Source organism: Columba livia, chromosome 3, assembly GCF_036013475.1.
Source record: "Columba livia isolate bColLiv1 breed racing homer chromosome 3, bColLiv1.pat.W.v2, whole genome shotgun sequence".
Classification (NCBI taxonomy): Eukaryota; Metazoa; Chordata; class Aves; order Columbiformes; family Columbidae; genus Columba; species Columba livia.
The window spans coordinates 74,235,866-74,258,077 of record NC_088604.1 but is presented as its reverse complement, the minus strand read 5'-3'; the positions used below and the strand labels follow the sequence as shown (position 1 = coordinate 74,258,077).

The 22,212-nt window shown below is 39.8% G+C and overlaps 1 protein-coding gene across 2 annotated transcripts; it reads right to left on the bottom strand.

The window, feature by feature from the left end:
• Positions 1–597: 597 nt before the first annotated feature.
• On the bottom strand, positions 598–19,279 carry CCR6 (C-C motif chemokine receptor 6). Of its 2 annotated transcripts, XM_065057612.1 has the most exons (5): positions 18,000–19,279; positions 11,321–11,425; positions 10,471–10,605; positions 8,183–8,268; positions 598–7,247 (listed from the first exon to the last, which is right to left on the bottom strand). In XM_065057612.1, the coding sequence occupies exons 4-5, from the start codon at positions 8,189–8,191 to the stop codon at positions 6,165–6,167; spliced, it is 1,092 nt and encodes a 363-aa protein (XP_064913684.1). In that variant the 5' UTR covers positions 8,192–8,268; positions 10,471–10,605; positions 11,321–11,425; positions 18,000–19,279; the 3' UTR covers positions 598–6,164. The 2 variants fall into 2 exon arrangements, with proteins under 2 accessions (XP_064913684.1, XP_021151830.1); XM_021296155.2 differs by lacking the exon at positions 10,471–10,605 and having other exon boundaries at positions 18,000–19,277.
• Between the last annotated feature and the right edge of the window lie 2,933 nt (positions 19,280–22,212).

Sequence of the window (22,212 nt, the reverse complement as noted above, 5' to 3'; positions counted from 1 at the left end):
ATGGAAATAAACACAAACAAAAAAAGTGAAAAGAAATCTAGCCCTCTACTGTGAGCAATAAAACCATCTTAAAACCATTATTTCTATAGCTTTCTTCAATAACAGATTTTAAAGTCAAATTACAAAACTACAGGTATTTATAGAAAAATTGAGAGGAAGGATGTGGAGAGCAGCAGCAGTTAGAAATATTTTTTAGTGAATCCAGCTGCATGCAGCCTAAGACAAGAACAAGAGAGGTTAATGAACACAGAGCAGAAAATGTTTCCTGCATTGATAAGCCTGTTTAAAAAATCCTGTTTATATGAAAATCCTAGAGTACACAATGTTTTCATTAACAAACACTGTGTTCATGCAAATCAGCTGCAATGTAAAAGGTACACCAGGTTCTTCAGTCCTTGTTTGGACAATTTGCATCCCTGCTGATTTTGTCCTTTATTTATAGCAGTTGCTTCTGAAGTGTAACACCAACAAATATATCCACCAGTCTGAAAAGGCCATAAACTGCAAAAAGCCTCTGAAAACAGTACTATTTTTAGCACTGTTCTTATGAGCTGAATAATCTTTGAATCTGAATGAGAAAAATCAATACAAAGGTAATTATATTTTTCTACTAAAATTTTATGAGACAGATGATTACAACACATTATAATTCACATAAGATACATTACAATTCACCTAGAATACATTGCTAAGACTATTTAAACTTTCCCAAATGTGTGTCACTTAGAAATCAAACCATCTACCATAAATACACTTAATTGATGCATTCTAACAAATATCTATTTTCTGTATCTTAGTATTCCTTTTCTCTCTTCCATTCTGTATTTTTGTAATGGAATAAAGAACATAGAAATTGTTTTTCTAAAAATGTATTTGATACTAGCAAAAAGTAATAACAAATTATGTGGATTAGAAGCATAAATTGATGATATCAACCAGAAATTCAGAGGTTAAAAACTGAATACTAGCAAAAGATGAACAAAGAAAATCAATGATAGCAAGTAGAGTTCCAGTTGCAACTACTTTAATGGTTCCCTATGTCTGTAAAAGTTTTTCAGAAATGGGACCAGAAATCACAACAAAGCTATAGCTGGACGATGCAATCCAGGCTAAGAAGCAAAAAAATATCACCGATTTTTTGGTAATTAGATATTTTTCCTTTATGATTCCTAACCACTACATAGGATTAAGCACAAGGTATTCAGAAATAAAACTACCATGTTTTGTATTAAAACATCAGCGTTGTCTACAGTTGATGTAAATAAATGTCTAGGAATGACAAATCTGCACTAAAACTGAATAAGAGCTTTAAAAAGTTTTAATGCAAGCATATTAATTTGACTGCCTTAGCTCAAATTGATAATGCAGTAATTCAGCATGTATTTTTAATTAAAAGGCAATGAAAATAAATGGGAGATGATGATTTCATTAAAAATATGAACGTTGCATCAGGATATACAGTTGGGTTACAAAATATCATCAATCCAAAGAAAACTGACTATGGGTATCAGTACAAAATTGTACAAGCAACATGTTTTCTAGTTTCTAAGGAAAGGGATCCTGATTTGGTGGATAAGTCACCATCAAAATATCTTATTAATGAATAGGTTTTGTTTTCTTGACTAAGTAAAACCCAGATACTTTTCATCTCAGGTGAGATAAACCAGTTCAATCAACCAAAAATGAGGAATTTGTTTTGAGGAATTTGTTTTAAGGAACTTCTCATAAAAGGAACTTAACTATGCTCAAAGCTGCCCTGAGCACAACTCCTTGCTTAGTGGTCACATCATTACCATCGGGTCTCATGTCATTCACCCACAGTAGAGGAGATGTCATTTAATTGCCTGTTCAGCCTGAAGGACACTACACTGCCTAGAAAAGAATTAAGAGCTATTGGTGTAGCACAATTTAAGGGTGAAACATTTTCTTTTTTTTTTTTTCTCTTTGCAACTGTGCTTTGCATGGACAAAGAGATTATGAGCTCCTAACCCAGAGGTGGTACCTCCTTCCACAGGAGGTGATAGAAGGGATTACCCTGATTGCTCCACAGCAGCATAAAAAACACCCCAAACAAACAGATTATGAGCCTCTTTCAGTGGTTTAGTGAAATCATTTCCTTGGCTCTTATTATAGTATCTGAAAACTAACCAGAAATGTCAAAACATTTTAGATGTTTTATGAGACAAACTATTTTGACATTTTGAAAACGTTATCATCTTCATCTAATCTAGAACTATTTTTTCCAATTCAATCCAAATTCTGAAATCTTCAAGTACCATCTTCTTGCTACTTTTGTAGCAAAACCCCCCCAAAATTTCCACAATTCTAGTCAACAAGATTGCCCTACAAAGATCCAAAACAGAGTTTGGTTTAAATAATAAAATCAGAGTAATGTACTTAATCATTATCAACAACCTTCCTTCACAAGAATATTCCTCTGTAGACTGTTTTTTTCCTGTTTCTCTTTAGTTTTCACTCATCTCAAACTGTTATCTATCTTTGCATATAGTTTTCATCTTCTTTTCTGTGCCTTTCCTTGCTAGTAATAAGGCCCAAATGACTTTGATCTCCTCTGTCCACTGTGACCCTCTTGAAGGTTCACCAACTTATGGGCATCACTCTTCAAAGAAAATGAATATATAGATAGAAAAGATAGCACCTGAAATTTAAATACTATGGGAATAAAGCTGATGCTTTTTATGGAAAGCAAATTAATAAATTAGGTCCATTTTAAAGATTATATGTGTCAGAAAACAGATTTAGCTTTAGGCACTGAGATATTATGTATTTATTTAACACTGTGCACTGATGACCTGCCTTTTTCTGAACTACTTGAATGGGAGGTGTCAAGCAGGGCTGTCATAAAGCCATCAAAGGCAGAATGGAACTTGCTAATAAGCAGAGACCTTGTACATGCAGCCAATACCACAACCCAGCCCCAGCCCCAGCTGAAGGAGGATATGAATTGCCTTCTCAAAGCTTATCAGCTGCATCTTATGTGTGTACAACATGACGCAACACAGTATGTATCCTTCTGTCTTTAAATATGGTAGGAAATAAGGATCTATACAATACCAAATCTTTTTACTTCCAAAATAACAGAATACATGCAACAAAAAAGAAAATTTCACCATGTGTTTGTTATGCAGTGTACTGCACAGCTACCACAAAATTTAAATATTTAAATAAAAAGCAGCCTCCATAGCAAGCTCCAAAAAGTTACTCCATAAGCAAAGAAGGTAACATCCAGGTTCCTATAAATCTGCTCTTTTCATAACCCAAAATCCCAACACCCACCCTAGGTCACCTCTCATTTCTGGTGACATAGCCAGGAAAAGAAAGAATATCTGAGGGTCCATCAGCAACATCAGTTGGACAGCCTGCCGTTATGACCACCTCCTTCTGAACTTTAAGCAGTGGGGTTCTGCTCCCCCACTGCTTCACTCTGAACTGGTCTTGTTCTTTTACCTTACAGCAGATTCCACAAAGAATGGTAATAATGTGTTGTATGTAAATTAAATTTTTAAGTAGGTAAGTAAGTAAGAAAGCCAGTGGCCCACAGGCTAGAGCTGAAGTTCTACCTTGCTCAGCAGCCCCTTGGGAGACCATCCTACCCTTCACCTCCATTTCTCCCAGACACAGGACAATCATTCATGGCAATTGAGATTACAGCTATAACTCAAGTGGAATTTTTTGCCAGACACTGACATCAGCACAATTCATACCGCAAGAGCTTTTGTGTTGTCACACACACACAATGTTCCTCTTCCCTTCAATACACTTCTCATTGACAAGAATCATGGGTATGTTTAATACTTTTCAACATCATTTCCAGTAACCATTTTTCCCTCTCACAAGACAGCAGTGAGGAGTCTGTGTTGCCTCCCACTTGAAACAGATGTCCCACCACCACCCTTTCCAACATGTCAGGGTCCCTCAGGTTACCAGGGGTTGGTGATCTGCAAGGCAGTGTGGTGGGACTCTGTCCCACTGAGAACACCTTGGTGGCCAGTGGGACTGAGCTGTGCCCTCCTTTTCCTCCTCCCTCAACACTGACGAAGGATACCCCTTCATCCAGGAACCACTTCTTGACACCTATGGAGCACTCACCCTGCCCAGGGGCCATCTCTCTCCACTTAGGGTCTGTCAATGATCCTACTCCAGTGGGACTGTGACAGTGACCGCGTCACCGACTGTGCCTTGGCTGCCATCTCCCCCCACAACCCCATGCTGCCAGCTGCTGGGGTGGCATTTGGGTTGTTTGGTGGCTGAAGGCCAATGCAGACGTGGCAGCAGGGCCAGCAGGAAGATGTGGGTACACTTTTGAGCCGTGTAGGGCTCTGCCCAGGAGCCACCATGGGACTTGCTGGGCTTCAGTCGTGGACTTCCTGCCCTGGGGTACATTACCTCATGCAGTCTTTGAGAGAGAGAGGCTACATCGTTCAGATATGAGAGATTTTGCACCAAATAAGGGAATGTTTCAAGGCATACCATGCAGCAAGAAATCCTTAGACCTGAAGGGATTTTTTACTTCTGAGTTACTTTTTTATTTGCTGAATTCTCTTCTAGAAAATATTCAGTGCTATATACAGCAAATGCATGCATCTGCATTTACATAATTTTTTATTGTATTCTTGCCTAAGTTGTTATTCAGTCATGATAAATATATGCAATCTTGATCACACCTGGCCTTGACATTTAAAAACCTCACACTGCACTGTGAACAAGGATGGAGTGCACCAGCCAAGGCAGTACTAGTGTCATACCGTATCAATGCCCTTCCTCAAGGGATCTTCAGCTCCAGCACTAGCCTTCTTGGCCCTTTGCATTGCCACTGAATGGTGTGGTTAGTGATCCAAGCTCTGCTATCACTTCAGCCATGAACTTAAAAGAACCACAACCAAAGTAAACAGCAAGCTGCAGATTGCATTAATTTACACAGCCATAGGAATGTAATGTCCTACACTAGAGCAAATCCACACACCATCATAAATATTCCTATATTCATAGTGAGTCAAATACTGACTCAGTAAAAATTCTGGCTGTATTAAGTCAGATTCTGGTTTTATTTTCAGATATAGTCCTTAATAGTTTCTGAAGATAATAAAGTAAATTTCATATATGCATACTTGTCCTAGTAAATCCATTCCTAAGGAAACTCTGTTAATGGTTAGCTAAAAACCAAGAAACGCATCAAGTTTTGTCACCGATCAAGTTCCAACAAAAAGTGTTGGAATAATTGAAGTTCTGTACAGTTTGTTGTAGAGTGTGAATTTCAGCTAGAAAGAAACAACTTTTTGCAGAGATGTTCACCAACTGATCAGCTTTGACAGATTCCAGCAGCTGAATCCTGTGCCAAACATAGAGAAGAATCTCTCCAGCAAAGCTCCATTCTCCGTTCAGAAGATAATTTCAGGAGATGTCAGAAAACCTTTGTGTGGATATTTCAGTGTTCTCCTTAATTTTTTTCTTTTTTTTTTTTTCCAGTATTCTTTTTTATAGACATGTCACCGTTGGCTTAGAACAGTATCAGCCTTGATGTAAGCAACTTCTGATGAGCAGGCGGAGTATAGAATTGGGCAAAGATGTGTGAGACTTAACAGCCCAGCTATATCAGCATCCTTGAGCCTTTTTCTTCCTTTCTCTGTTTGCTTTCCTTGCCATGCTTTGCTCAAAATGCTCTATCTTTAAGTTAGTATTGCCACAGCGTGACCTGTCTGCAACAAAAGCACAGACCTACACTTAGATAAGATTTCCAGGTAGAAGTAATTAACAGAAACAACATAAATGTAGGTAGAATGAGCCTGAACATAACCTGATTCATTTACTTAGAATTTTTGGGATATTTCAGTGATGTAGGACAGATGAGATGCAGTTTTTCCTTAGAAAACAGGGTGGGTTCCTCTGTAAACTTCACTTTTCTGATAATTATAAGAGAGTGTACTTTAGAAGAGCATGAATGTTGAGGTGAATAAGATTTCAGTTTTCCACAGCACAGTGTTATTTTTTTTATCTTAATTCTTTTTCTGAAAGGAATTAGAGATCATGGGAGCTTCCTTAGAGGTGCAGAGAAGCCCAAATGACTTGATGTCACAGGCACAGTGACACTGTTTTGGGTTGCTCGGTGAGAAGAGTCCTTTGGTAATAATGATGTTCAAATTGTATTACATAGTGAAAGAAGATGCATTGTCAGTCAGAATTTCACTAGTCTGTCTTGAATGATAAATATCAGAGTTTGTCCTTGAACTACGTTTATTGTATTTCTTGTATCTCATGCACCATAGGTCCTTCATTATCTTCACAAAATAACTTCTGAACTTCACTCCAATGAAAGCATAGAGCACAGGGTTGACACAACAGTGTAAAAATGCTATGGCTTCAGTGGTGTATTTTGCATAGGCCATTATCTTTTCATTGTCACAAGATCTGCCCAGCTTGCCCATATTTATCGCTGTCACAAGAAGAACAATGTTATAAGGTACCTGGCAAACTAGGAAAACAGCTACAATTAATATGATCACACGTATTGCTTTGTTTCTTTTGGAATTCTGAGCTTGCTGTAAGGATTTGACAATGAATGTATAGCAAAAAATCATGAATAAGAAAGGTATAAAAAATCCAAATCCCACTTGCAGGCACAGCAGCAATGATTTCAGCATCGTGCTTTCAGACATTCTGTCAAATCTGTGATCACAAATCTCTTTGGTTTCATTGGTGAGGCTGTAACTTTCACTGTATAGAAAAGAGGAACTAGAGATTAAAATTGATGATACCCACACAGCCAAACAAATGAATTTGCTGTATGCGAGAGTTCTTGCTCTGAGTTTAAATGATTTTGTCGCTTGTACAATAGCAATGTACCGGTCCACACTGATAAAGGCCAAAAGCAACATGCCACAGCTGAAGTTGATTGCATAGATACCTCTGGTTATTTTGCAAATAAAATCACCAAAAATCCATTTGTCAGCAGCATAATTCACTGCCCACAGCGGGAGAGTGAGAACAAATAGTATGTCTGCTATAGCCATGTTGAAGAGGTACACATCCGTCATGGACTTGGTTCTTTCATATAAAGCAAAGGTCATCACTACAAAGATGTTACCAACTAGGCCGATGACACAAATCAATGAATACACAACTGGCAGAAATGATTTTGTGAAGTTCCTGACTTCCAGCTTAGAACAAGGTGGTGTGATTAAAGAAGCGTAGTCTGAATAATACGGATAATCTGCGGTACGAGGTTCTGTCTGTAAAAAAGAAGATCACCAGTTAACACGTAGGTGTTAATCTCTAATTACTATATAGTAGGAAACTGATAGATAACAAAATCATACAAATACAAGGTACACTGGAAATTTTTTTAAAATAGCATAGAAGTGTTATATGGCTTGCTGATTTGAAATGGAAGTGACATTTCCCTTTTGATAACTGTAATGCTTCTGTCCAGTTCTTCCCATGCCTCAGCTTCAGGTCTGTATCAAAATAGTACACAGTTGTTTCTTCCAGCGCTACATGTTTTGCACTGTTTCCACCATCCATACACCCCAATTACAAGTGTATTTAACACTGTAGAGGAGACTTGAAACGTTGGCAGTGCTAGATTAACAGTTGGACTTGATGATCTTTAAGGTCTTTTCCAACCTAAACAATTCTATGATTCTATAGAATTTCATAATATCTTAATTAAAATATGAACATGGAGATAATATTTTTGGATGGCCCTAAGGTTTCCATCTTTAAATACATTATGCAGAAAGGATTAGTCTGCTGTCAGATGACACTCACAGTGTAAAAGTTTGAATTTGAAGTAGAGGTCTAAGCCTGCTTTACCATCAAGGGAGGGGAATAGGCCTTACTGGTGTATTATACTTTTCATACTAACAGAGCTTGGCTCAATCAAGCCCCAAAATTATTTCTTCTCTCCATTCAGCTAGACAGGCAATCCAGGATGACCATCCTGAGACACAGTTACCTGTACCATGGGCACCAAACCTGGACTTACATTAGGAGAGTGCAAACCCAATAAACACTGTGCTTCTGCAGTAAACTCTGCTGTCAGAGCAAGTCTTCAGCTAATTACTCCTGAAATTAAGGCACTTGGACCACCAGCCTCAAAGAGCTGGGACTTCCAGATTCATTGCTTTATTGATGTATTAATATAGTTTACCAGTTAGGTACTTACAAAATTCATTTTGGCAGTACACTTCTGAGGAAGAAAAATTGAGGAGAAAACTTGAGGAGAACTTCAAAATGCTTTCCCAAGGATTTCTGACAAGAAAATAAAGTAGATTGGATAGGGGAACAGCACAAGAAAAGTCAACAAGTAAAAAAAGCCATAATTGTAAATGAAACATTTATTCAAAGAAAAATCGCATCACTTCAGGTATATCAACAACACACAGGAGCACCTCAACAAATCACACACCTCTGCAGCCCAATGTGCAGTTGTGGGAAGTGGATGGTTTGTATCAGTATCATTAAGAGCATAATCTTACATATGGCGTGTTTATTCATAGAGCTGATAACATATGAGAAAGGCTCTTACTTCACATTGACTTTACACCACAATAAAATAAATTCAATTTTACTTTCAGAAATTCTGAAATGACAGTCAATGTACCGAGGGAAGTACTGGCAAGTAAACAGCACTACCTTAGTATACTCCATAAAAGTAATATGGCACTTTAACTTTTATCTTTTTTTTTTGCTCTGGCATTTTGTCAGTGTGTCTCAGCACATTTAACATCACATTACTTCCCTTTTTTATTAGGCTAGTGGGGTAAATAAGAGTTCTGGGATAATCGCTTCTTACAGTGCAAAGGAGAGTACATATGAACAGACTGGGCACTAGTGTTGTTTTGGTTTTGTTCAGTGCACAGATCTTCATGTTATAGACTGCACTTTATTAAAATAATTTATTTTATTTATCACTGTAATACTTCAGTATTTTACAAATAGTAAGTAAGTAATTTGCACAACACTCTGTGGTGAGGAGGCATGATTTCCTTTATTTTACAGGAAAGGAATCTGAGTACTGAGTCATTACAGTAAGTATGCACTTGAGATGTTCAGTTTGAGACATTTGTCCCCCCTAACATCACTTTTAAGGTTGCTTAGCATTATGAAGGACTTCAGTTATGTAAAGGATTAAATCCATTGACACTGGTTGCAGCAAGGCTCAGATTCCTGCAAATCAGACCACAGAGTCTAAAGTCACAGATGGACAGATAAAATAAGGAACATGCCATTGGTAGTCACATGTGTGAAGCTGCGCTTAAATTACTCATTTAACCTCACACAGGAACTCATGGGTGGGAGATTTAGTTCCTCAGCATTTTTTTGCATGAGTTCAGTCCTCCTTTCCATTAGCTGCTCTGGGAGAACAGCACATACCAGCAAAGCAAGAATTGCAGGGACTGGACAACATGAGATCCCATATTTGCTAAGGCTGTGCATGGCAATTTTGCCTAGAGTTTCTCTGCTTTTTGTTAGTTGTGCTGCTAACTAGGAAGTGCACATTGGTCAATTTTAAGTCTAGATAAACAAATCCTTCCAGTTCAGGAATTACCTGAATTTTTACAGAAACAGATAATCTGTAAAAGAGGGGCAGATACAGTCCAGATATATCTGGGAAGTTGGGGAAGGGAGAGGACTGAACATTCTCCAAAAGTGTAATGAGGATGAGACTTGCTGTGACTCATGTGGGGAGGCTGGATTACGCCAGAGGGCTGCAGATGGGTATAGGCCCATACTGCATGATGTTGAGTAAGCATCACAGCTTCTCTGGCTTTCCTGCTCTTTACATAAATCTTTAACCACCTCTCCAGCTTCCTCTGCTGGCTTTCAAAGATGACTTCTAGAAGCTGCAGGAACATGACAGCCTGAAAGTGCCTGAACACCTTCTGAAGCAAACTTTAAACAACTTAAAGTGTGTCTCAGAAGTGAAAAGATGTATAAGGCAAGCAGGTAAGTTGTACAGTTCACCTGTGGCTGTGGTCCCTGGCCCATCTTTGAGCAACTCTAGTCTCGATCTGCCACTTTACCCTCCTCTGATGCCATCCAGCCAGACACTCATGCTCTTGCTTGTTAACAGCATTAAAGGGGTATTTGTCTAGGTTACTATTTTAGAAACTGTTATTTTACTACTGCAAGAAAAATTACTTTCTAGGTATTTGTCATTCGTATCTTTCTAGGACATACATGGTTTAATATACAAAGGGAGCCTGACAGCATATATTCTCTACATAACAGTCAGTCTTCATTCCTCTTAGCCAAACCACTGTCAAATATTAGTATAACATGTAGAAGGAAGAAGACAGGGTGAAGGCATTTAGAAGAAAGGGAGCATGGGTATTTCCTACAGCCTGCAAGGAGGGCTAAGAAAGGAGATGTCTTCAGAATAGCACTGAAGAAGGGTTCTCTAGTCCCCAGAAGAGCTCAGCAGAAAGCCCCTAGGGAGCAACTACTCACCGTGGAAGAGATGTCCTCGTGCTACAAGAATCCACAAAGGCACCACCCACTCACACATTTATTTACAAAAGTACTTCCACTGTCCAGCAAAAGCATATTGAGGATGGTTGGTATGAAAGGAGAGAAGGACTCAAACTGAAACCAGAATTGTAGAGGTCAGATTTAGGACCTGATTTAAATCTCTTGAGCTGATTTCCTTCTATGAATTTGAAACAGCATTCAATGAAGTTGTTAAAAGGCACACTGGTTGCAAAGGAAATTGAATCAGAAATCCTATAAACACAATTTTCTTTTCAATTTAAATCTTCCTAATGGTCTTTCAATAAGCACCTTTGTAATTTATAATCTGCATATTTATGGCTTTATTTAACATTAATGTATTAGGTAATTATCAAAAAGTCCATATGTACTAGGTTGGGTGTGTGTTCTAAAATTGTTTATATGCTATATATGGGCACATGTCTATGCATGTGCACACAAACTTAATTATGTTTTGAATATTAAATATTTAAGTCTTACATTTTTTTAGCTTACTGTTTTCCACTTCATCCACTCTACCACGTTTCTTTTCACTATGAAAGCAATATATGTGTACTCAAAAGTAAGACTAAACTGCAGTCTTAAATACAGATACAGTTTTGAATTATAGAAGCAAAAGATAACAGATAAAGAAAGACCTCAGGAAAAAGACAGATTTCTATAAGGAAAAAAATTCTCAGTGCTTGGAGGGAATCAAGTGCTTTCTAAGCTTTGCTGACTATTGTAAGTACACTCTTACTGACATGTTCGGTTTAATATATTCATCACACATGCACACATAATAGATTACATACTTTATTTTAGTACTTACCAGATTTTAAAATTGTCTGAAGATCAGGTGAAAGAAAATGTGTGATTCTGTTATTCTTTTGTGTCTTCCTCAAGCACATGTACCATCAGTCTCAACAGGAGTACACTTTAATTCAAAAAACAAGAAATAACAGCATTAGTTAAAGGTACAGAGTTAAATTGAAATAATCACCACTTCCTCCTGACAAGCATTAACAATAACCCACTTTTTTACGTAAAGGAAAATATTTAACCTTATCTGTGCTGGAAATATGTAAGCTGGAGGGAAGCCATTTACTAATTAAGCTACCTACTGATATTGTTTTTGAAATAATCAGGTTAATATTTGAACCATAAAAAGCAGGGTGTTCATTGTCACTGTGCTCAGAATACATCTTGAGTGATGGCCTGTTTTTGCAAAGAATGCTCTTAATGTCATGTAGATAAGCAGTTTAATCATTAATAATTTCAGTCAACAAGATCATTTACAGTAGAACTGCAAAACTGAGACAAGTGTTAATTACTGAATTGAATAATAGCTGTTTCTTGAAGAAAAAGTAATAATCTTGCATATGTCATGGTGCACATTATCCAAACGTTTTGCCTGAACTGCTAACTCAAAAGTATGCAAATGCCCAGGTAAAGAAGGAAAATGTATTTGTATTTGCCTGTTTGTTCATATCTGTTCTTGAAGTTAGTTAGAACTAGACATGAAAATATTTCATGTTATGATTCCTGAATTTTCACAGAATCACAGAATCACAGAATCGACTGGGTTGGAAAAGACCTCAGAGATCATCGAGTCCAACCCTTGGTCCAACTCTAGTCCGTTTACTAGATCATGGCACTAAGTGCCACGTCCAATCTCAGTTTAAAAACCTCTAGGGACGGCGAGTCCACTACCTCCCTGGGCAGGCCATTCCAATGCCTGATCACTCTCTCTGTAAAGAATTTCTTTCTAATATCCAGCCTAAATTTCCCCTGGTAGAGTTTAAGCCCATGCCCCCTTGTCCTATTGCTAACTGCCTGGGAGAAGAGACCAATCCCCACCTGGCTATAACTTCCCTTCAGGTAGTTATAGAGAGTGATGAGGTCACCTCTAAGCCTCCTCTTCTCTAGACTAAACAACCCCAGCTCCCTCAGCCTCTCCTCATAGGTCTTATGTTCAAGTCCCTTCACCAGTCGTGTTGCTCTTCTCTGGACCCGCTCCAGCACTTCAATGTCTTTCCTGAACTGAGGGGCCCAGAACTGAACACAATACTCCAGGTGTGGCCTCACCAATGCAGAGTACAGGGGAAGGATCACTTCCCTTGTCCTGCTGACCACGCTGGTTTTGATACAGGACAGGATACCGTTGGCCTTCTTGGCCACCTGGGCACACTGTTGGCTCATGTTGAGCTTCCTGTCAATTAGCACCCCCAGGTCCCTTTCTGTCTGACTGCTCTCCAGCCACTCTGCGCCCAGCCTGTAGCGCTGCAGGGGGTTGTTGTGACCAAAGTGCAGCACCCGGCATTTGGCCTTATTGAACTTCATCCCATTGGAATCAGCCCATTTTTCCAGTCTATCCAGATCCCTCTGCAGAGCTCTCCTGCCTTCCAGCAGGTCGACACTCCCTCCCAGCTTGGTGTCATCAGCAAATTTGCTGATGATGGTCTCAATCCCCTCATCTAAATCGTCAATAAAGATGTTAAACAGGACTGGACCCAACACTGACCCCTGGGGAACACCACTAGTGACTGGCCGCCAGCTGGATGCAGCCCCATTCACCAGCACTCTCTGGGCCCGGCCCTCCAGCCAGTTCTTAACCCAGCGTAGAGTACACTTGTCCAAGCCATGGGCTACCAGCTTTTGCAAGAGTATATTATGGGAGACAGTGTCAAAGGCCTTGCTGAAGTCCAGATAGACCACATCCACAGCTTTCCCCTCATCCACCAGGTGAGTCACCTGATCATAAAAGGAGATCAGGTTGGTCAGACAGGACCTGCCCCTCCTAAACCCATGCTGGCTGGGTCTGATCCCTTGTCCATCCTGAAGGTGCTGTGTGATTCCATTCAGGATGATCTGCTCCATAACCCTGCCAGGCACCGAGGTCAGGCTGACAGGCCTGTAGTTGCCAGGGTCAGCTCTGCAGCCCTTTTTGTGGACTGGGGTAACATTGGCCAATTTCCAATCATATGGGACCTCCCCAGTGAGCCAGGACTGTTGGAAGATGATGGAGAGCGGCTTGGCAAGTTCTTCTGCTAGCTCCCTCATCACCCTAGGATGGATCCCATCTGGTCCCATAGACTTGTGAGGATCCAGATGGCTCAGTAAATCACCAACTATTTCCTCCTGGAATACAAGGGGCCTATTTGGCTTTCTATCTCTGCCAACCATCTCCAGACATGAGTTGTCCTGAGGGCCACCTGTCTTACTGGTAAAAACTGAGGCGAAGTAGGTATTAAGTACCTCAGCTTTCTCCTCATCTTTGTTAACTATATTTCCTTCAGAGTCCAACAGAGAATGGAGGTTTTCCTTGCCCCTCCTTTTGTTATTAACATATTTGAAGAAGGACTTTTTATTATCCCTGACAGAATTGGCCAAGTTAACTTCAAATTGCACTTTTGTTTCCCTGATCTTTTTTCTGCATGATCTAGCTATTTCCATAAATTCTTCATAAGTAGCCAGCCCTTTTTTCCACAGTCGGTAAAGTCTCTTTTTATTTCTGATTTCATTCAGAATCTCCCTGTTTAGCCAAGCCGGTTGTCTTCCCCGCCGGCTAGCCTTTCGGCACACTGGTATAGCCTGTTCCTGTGCACTCAAAACCACCTGCTTGAAGCATGTCCAACCCTCCTGGGCCCCCTTGTTTTTAAGCATTGTTTCCCAGGGTATGCTCTGAACTAGACTTCTGAATAGGCAAAAATCTGCCCTCCGGAAGTCCAGCGTAGAGGTTTTGTTAATGGTTCTCCCTGCATCTCTGAGTATTGAAAATTCTATTATTTCATGGTCGCTATGCCCCAGGCGGCCTCCAACCACTACATCTCCCACCAGCCCTTCTCTGTTTGTAAACAGTAGGTCTAGCGGGGTCTTGCCCCTGGTGGGCTCATTTACCAGCTGATGAAGGAAATTGTCCTCTATACACTCTAGGAACTTCCTAGACTGCCTCTTCTGTGCAGTATTGAGCTCCCAGCAGATATCCGGCAGGTTAAAGTCACCCACAAGAACAAGGGCCGTCGATTTTGAGACATCTGCCAGCTGCTTGTAGAATAATTCATCTCCTTCATCGTCCTGGTTGGGTGGTCTGTAACAGACACCCACGAGGATGTCAGCCTTGTTGGACTTCCCCCTGATTCTGGTCCACAGGCACTCAACCTTGTCACTGCTGACCTCAAATTTAACAGTCGAGTGACTCTCTAACATATAAAGCCACCCCTCCACCTCTCCTACCCTGCCTATCTTTTCTGAAGAGCTTGTAGCCACACATAGCAGCACTCCAGTCATATGAGTCATCCCACCATGTTTCTGTGATGGCAACTATGTCATAGCTTTCCTGCTGCACGATGGCTTCCAGCTCCTCTTGTTTGTTGCCCATACTGCGTGCATTAGTGTACATGCACTTCAAGTGGGCTGCTGATTTCCCTCTTAATTTGGGCTTTCCATCCGTAGGCTGATTTTTGGAGAGCCCAGTTTCAATCCCTTCCCCCCTTCAAACTTAGTTTAAAGCCCTCCTGATCAGCCCTGCCAACTTATGGGCTATAGTCCTCTTGCTCTCCCTAGAAGGATGAAGCCCATCTGATTTGAGGAGACTGGGTACCACGGAGCTTGGCCCATGGTCAAAAAACCCAAAATTTTGACGGTGACACCAATCCTTAAGCCACCTGTTGATGAGATGGGCTTTTCTGCTCCTCTCTTTATTTAGTTCCTCATCCATCCCAGCTAGCACAGGAACTGAGGCAAATATCACTTGTGCTCCCGTCCCATGAACTGACTGACCCAGTGCTTTAAAGTCCTTTTTAATTATCTTGGTACTTCTTCTGTTGATGTCCTCGCTGCCAGCTTGGACTACTAACAGGGGATAGTAGTCTGAGGGCTGAATCAGCTCTGGAAGTCTTCTATTAATGTCCCTCACCCTGGCCCCAGGAAGGCAGCAGACCTCCCTGTGGGATGGGTCTGGGCGACATATAGGGCCCTAGAACTGTTATAACAGCTATAACTGTTTCTTTTCCAGACCTTAGATATTTGCATTAGCAGGAAAAGCCAAAACTAGTAAAAAAAACCTTTCAAACTTGTTTCATTTTAGAAATTGTGTGTATGAACTTTCAGTTGCAGCTTGTGATGTCTTTAGAGACAACAGATGGCTTTCATACAGGCAGCCTTGGAAGATATGATTAAATTAATACACCACTGAACCTAAAGAAATGCAGGATGATGGATGTCACACTTGCCTTCTTTTCAAAACTAAGCACATCACAGTAGGAGTGGCTCCCTAGCAGTGTAAGCATGGTGCTGCTTTCCACTAGCCATATCCAGTGAACGGAACAAAAATGCTGCACAGTGTCAAAATGGGACTTGGTAGGTTTAAAGTATCATGTCATAATGATTTGCAATCATGTAAGCAGGCACTTTGCATTTTCTCTATGCCTGATTTTCATAGGACCCAAGACCTTGACTTCAGCTATGACAAAATCCCAACATATTTGCATAGAACAACACAGAGATACCTAAAAACCCTGAAATGCAAGTCTTGTTTTTCCTATATGTGTGTGCATATGTGGACACAGTGCATGCATGTTTTGATTCTTACTGCTGAAAAGCAATCTCCACTGTCTGATGCACACAAAGTAAAAAAAGTTTGAAATCTCTCAGGCTTCTGACTCCAGTAACTTCAATGGGCTCACTATAAGATTAATTTGGCCTCTGTATTGCTGTTTGGACTAAACTGTTCCCTGTCATCACAGATCTGGGGAAAGTTATTATCAAATCCATAAAATAGTTGACCATTTGAAATATGGTTTGGTAAAGTCCAGTTACATGGAGGGAAGAAGATGTGTGAGTTTCAGTGCAGAGAACAGATAAAGATAGAAGACCAGGAAAAAATAATTTTAGCAGACAACTAAGATTATTTCTCTTTTAAATTTCTATTGGTAGATCAAACTAACAGCTGCAGTTAGGGGGCCAGGGTGCAACAATGGCCAGAAGACAGACTCCTGCTAGCTGAAAGGATATCAAAGAACAATTTATGAGACAGATGTTTTTCTCCACAGGTCTCTGCATCTGGATGTCCTCAGAAGTAAGACATGGCACTGAATGGACCTGTGGTCTGTGGGACAGTTCTTGTATTCTTAGCAGTCACCACGCTCAACCATGTATCTGAAGCAGTCCAGATGTAGTGATTTGCAGCAGTTGCTGAAGGAAATCTTTGTTTTGATCAGGCTGTGAAGATGAGTGAGGAGAGCTGAGCTGTTGGTCAATGTGAGAGGGCGGCACAGCAGCAGGGCTGTGAGCAGGGAGGGTGCAGCAGCAATGATGTGGTAGAAGGTGCTAAACAACTGCACTTTATTTTGGCTTTCTACATTAAGATGATTGGCAAGATGCCCAGATTTTGTGAATCTTTCGAGACATCCTGAATCACAACAGTGAAGTACTTTTTACTATATTATTTATTTCATAATTCATTACAATTTCCATCATTAAAACTTCATAAGTTTTCAGGCCACCCTTTTAACATTTGCTAAGAGGTGCTTTTAATTTTTTTCAACTGCTGTTTTGTATTGTTCTGCTAACTTGCTGTTATTTGCATGTCAAAATATAGTAATGGAAATAATCTAGTTGACTTGGGCTTCAGATGAGAGTCATAAGGTGTTTTCCGGACTTTCTGGAAAGAAAATATAAGTTTCAATTTAAAATCTTCTGTCCCTCAAGTGCTGCAAGGACCAGTACATTTATTCTTGATAAGCTGAGACGCATATACTGTTTGTAAAACACAGCTATATATGACAGCTGAGATCCTGTTTATGGAGAACACACTTTCTGTCTAAATGCTGTCTGAAGCAAACCACTGATTCCTGCTCACGGTGTCTGAAATTTTGAAACATGGGCTCAAATCCTGTTTAAACCAGCAGAATCAGAGTAAAAGCACATTCTATGACAGTAAAAGAATTTGCTGGTATTTCATTGTCGCCCATTTTGCTGTGAATCTTTCAAATGCTTTTTTACCATAAGCCTGGGACTGAAGAGATGGATCTGCATCTTGCAAAGCAAACTTAATTACGCAAAGACAGACCTAGTCCATAGCAGTCACGTAAGCAGCAAATAATGAGCAATGGAAGTAGAAATTCCCTCTCTATTAAAAAAAAAAATGGATGACTTCAAATCACCAACCAAGTCCATGACGATTGTAGTCCTTATTCAAACAAGCATTTCTGCTACTAGTAACAGCTTCCAGCATCTCATTCAGATAACAACTTACTTTTGGAATTTTAACAGATTAGACTGTGAAACAGCAGAATATTATATTTCATGGAATGAGAGTCAGTAACAGACATTACAAAAACTGTTGGTCATCTTGTTCCGTATTCAGGTATTCTCTAATTTAAATGTATTTCATGCTTTTAGTCTGCAACATATGCAATATTCAGCATGAATAACAGTCTTTCAGAAGGTGAAGAGTTCACCATGGTGGTAAATGCCAAAGCTAATACAAGGTAACTAGTCTAACTTACCTTCTCGGCACATTTTCTTTTGACCTAGTTACAAAGCACAGGCAGCCTTCCTTGCAGACACTTTCTGCTTCACCTTCACGCTGTGGCAAGTGACAAGGGTTTTTTTCTTTTTAAGACAACTACTTGAAAATTTGCATATTATGCAAATGAAGCCCCCACATGTAGTTAGTTTTTGTTCATATCTTATAGCCTTGAAAGGAATCTACTCTCATTTAGATAACATGGTTATTGTGGTTTCTCAAATCTCACCACATGTTAGTTTTCTGCGCCACTAATTAAGGTAAGAAAATAACGAAAGATAAGGAAAACAAAACCACCATGTGAGTTATTCCAGAATCCACAAGTTTCTTCTGGAATGACTCAGGTTATTGTTTGGGTTGGGTTTGAGTTGTTTTTTTTTTTAATTCTAAAAGAAAGGCAGAACACACACCACACACTCTTCCATTCTGCTTTGATGTTCATTCAGTTAAATCTACATTAATCTAATCTTATTCAAAAATCGGCCATCCACTGAGGTTCTGCTCTCTCCATCATTCTTTTGGGCTACAAAATATAAACTATATGTATTTACATTCAGGTTGTTTGTATCACCTGTTTAATTTTTTATCATTACCATCCTATACTGTCAATATATTTTTTTTCTCATTAATTCTTTCAAACTTTCCTTATATTGTTTGCATCTGGCTTTTCACTCCCTTTCAAACATGCTTTTTCTGGGTTTGTTGTTTCTGTATTTAGTTTTCTGTTCTGCCTCTTTCTTCCTCTTTCTTTGATCAGGTTTTACAGATTTCTCTTATTTCCATCTCTCGTTATCTTCATAACCTCTCTCCAGCATTACATTTGTAGCACCACTCACTTGCTTCCCTTTTGATCTTTTTAGTTTGTATTTTCAGCCTCACTCCCACCTGATTCCATCTACCCCCTCATGTCAGACACAGCCCTCTGCACACATTGTGAGGTGTCAGGGACTGAAATAACTTAATCCCAGCACTGACATACATCCCACATTGACTGGTGTCCATCAATGTTTTAATTACTTCATCCCCTCTGTGAAACCAGTTAGAGAAGACAGAGCCCTCCCAAAGCCTTCTACAGGGTTTTTGCCTAGGGGGCAAATAGGGCTCAGGAGATTAAATGAGTGAAGTTTTTAAACAGAGCAGTTGGGAAGGAGAAGGACTGCATAACCAGTGTTTAGCCCCTAGCCCAAAACACATTGTTGCATTTGTAAAACCTCACAACCCACTAGTTTTCTTCCACCAATGTATCTTCTATATAGTACGAAAATGAAGGGTGATTTAAAATAAAAAAAAATTATGGGAAACAATTTGCTGGTCATGTGAAAATGGCGAAAAGCTCAGAGGTGATTTCTTCTCATGCTGAACATGGAATTTCTGAAGGAGGAGCACAGTCATACTCAGAGCACTCCTCTGCTTCACTGCAGCATCACTTCTTAGAACCAGCCTAGGTCCTAGCTGGCCTGGCTTCCAGAAAGAAGAATAAAGAACAGTAAATGCATCTACCAATTCATAATCACTAGATTCAGAAAAGCTGTTTAAAAATATTTTATTTTCTTGGAGAAAATGTTGATGAAAACAAAACTTTTAAACAAAAAATTATTTATGCTTCTATCATCTTTTGTAGACTGAGCTTACCAAACAGACTACATTTCTTAGCTTTGGATAGAGAAAGTGCGCAATGAATAATATCATTCCAACGTCTAAGGTTTTACAGAAGCCTAGACAGGAAACGGATTGGAATTCATAAGAAACAAAAATGCCCTTGAGATATAGGAGCAGCATTTTCCATTTTTTCATTTAAAAGTTTCTGGGATAGTAGACATTCTGAGGGAAAAATCTGGATTATTGAAATAATTCTTTTCTCCATTAAGAAACAACTTGCACAGACAATTTCCTATCAGTTATACTCCTGTAATTTAAGAACTTTTACCTGAATTATATCATATTTGGTCTGTTTCCTACAATTGCCCTCCAGCTGCTTATCTTAAAGAGGTTTAAGAACCATATCTGGTGAAAGCATCTCCCAAGGTTATGATGAACAGAATTATACAGTCTTTGTATTGCCAAGGTGCAATGGAATGAAGATGACAGATATTTGTATTCTCTCTTATCTACCTACTTTGCCTAGAAGAAACTATTTTATGGACCAAAAAATACATGTTTGCTCCTGAAATCCCAAGGAAGAAAGTGTAACACAAGTCCCAGTCCCTTAGTCTCCACTACCTGTGCAATGCTCTGCATACAGGTGTGCATTGCCCAGACATTTTCTTTTCCTCAGCGGGAAAAGATTGCTTTTGTTGTAAATGTCCTTTCTGAGGTCACGGAGGAGCAAAGTGGAGATCTACATATCAGAAGTACCTATTACAACTTTCTTCAATCCCATCTGGGTCAACAAATCCGTGAAACCAAGCCCATGTTATTGCAACACTTACACAATAAGTCATTATGAATCACAGAATCACAGAATGTTAGGGATTGGAAGGGACCTCAAAAGATCATCTAGTCCAATCCCCCGGCGGGAGCAGGAACACTTAGATGAGGTTACATGGGAATGTGTCCAGGCAGGTTTTGAATGTCTCAGAGTAGGAAACTCCACCACCCCCTTGGGCAGCCTGTTCCAGTGCTCTGCTACCCTCACTGAGAAGAAATTTCTTCTCAAATTTAAGTGGAACCTCTTGTGTTCAAGTTTCAACCCATTACTCTTTGTCCTACCTTTGGTTGTCACTGAGAAGAGCCTGGCTCCATCCTTGTGATGTTCACCCTTTATTTATTTGTAAACATTAATGAGGTCACCCCTCAGTCTCCTCTTCTCCAAGCTAAAGAGACCCAGCTCCCTCAGCCTTTCCTCATAAGGGAGATGCTCCACTCCCTTAATCATATTTGCTGCCCTGCGCTGGACTCTCTCCAGCGGTTCCATGTCCTTCTTGAACTGGACACAATATTCCAGGTGCAAGACCAAGATTAACACAGCAGCTGCTCTGAGAGGCATAAACCCAGATTCTTTCTAGAGTGGATCTTTTTAAAATGAAATGTATCATTACAAAGAAGACAGAATATTGCAAAATATTTCCAAATAACTACTGCCTTTTGAAGTAAATAGTCCCCTGCAAGAAAGTTCTGCTGAATTGCCTGCCGATGTATGACTAATTTACATTAGATTGTAGAGGACAAGTGAGTTTCCATATCAGAAATGCTGCACACACAAGGCAAAGAGACAAGCAGAGTTCGATATGCAGTCACTGACATAATTTCTATGTTTTTGATGCTGTAGTCAGACCGTACCCATTGTGGTAACATAGTTTTTTCTTGCTCACTCAGTCACTTGCTCCCTGTTTCAGGTCTCATTGAAATAACTACCGAAGTAGTTTCTCAAAGCCTGTCATCAGTCTGCCCTCCCAAGCACTGACATTTCAACCTGACTATGTTGAATTTATTGACCTGATTTCTTTTTAGAGTTGTACTTTCCTTATATGACTGCTTTTACACTATGGAATGCCCCAGTCGCCCTTTTTTCTATAGCAGTAGCCTCCATGGCCTGAGTAAGAGGTATAAGATAAGGGTTTAAAAGGTGCTTTTATAACTAATGATATAATTGGTTGTTTAGCATGGAAATTTTAAGGCATCTGTGATCCTGACTCCCACTTAAAACCATAAATGCTGAAATGGAAGAATTAAATTTGAAATTGTGCCTGAATGATATGCAGTTGCTGGGTTGGCTGGATACATCTCAAAGAAGAATTCTTTGCAGCTGTGTGGACCAAGGTGCAGCATGTGCTTTTCAGCTCATGGACTGTGATTTTCCCAATCATAAAGATGAATTGGAGGGGTTGGCTGACCACTTCAATGAGACAATGACTCCCTCATTTTATAATTCTTCTACATCATACTGCAGGCTGTAACCACTAACCACGCCAATTATCTGAGGCCACCCAAAGGAAAGCTCCCACAAAAAGATTGCTCTGCAAGGGGGGAAAATCTACTTTCATGGTTCCTAAACCATTGCCACTGAAATGCCACTTGTGCAGACTAGTGCAGGAAGGAGGTTGTGTCCTAATCACAGATTCCCTCTCTAGTCAGATGGAGATCAGTGAGATAATCAAGCACACGTTTAAATCATTCTCCTTTTAATAAGCTTTAAATGTACTGGGCACTTAACTCTTAGTGCAATGAACAGAAGCTAGGTACCTCATTCCCTT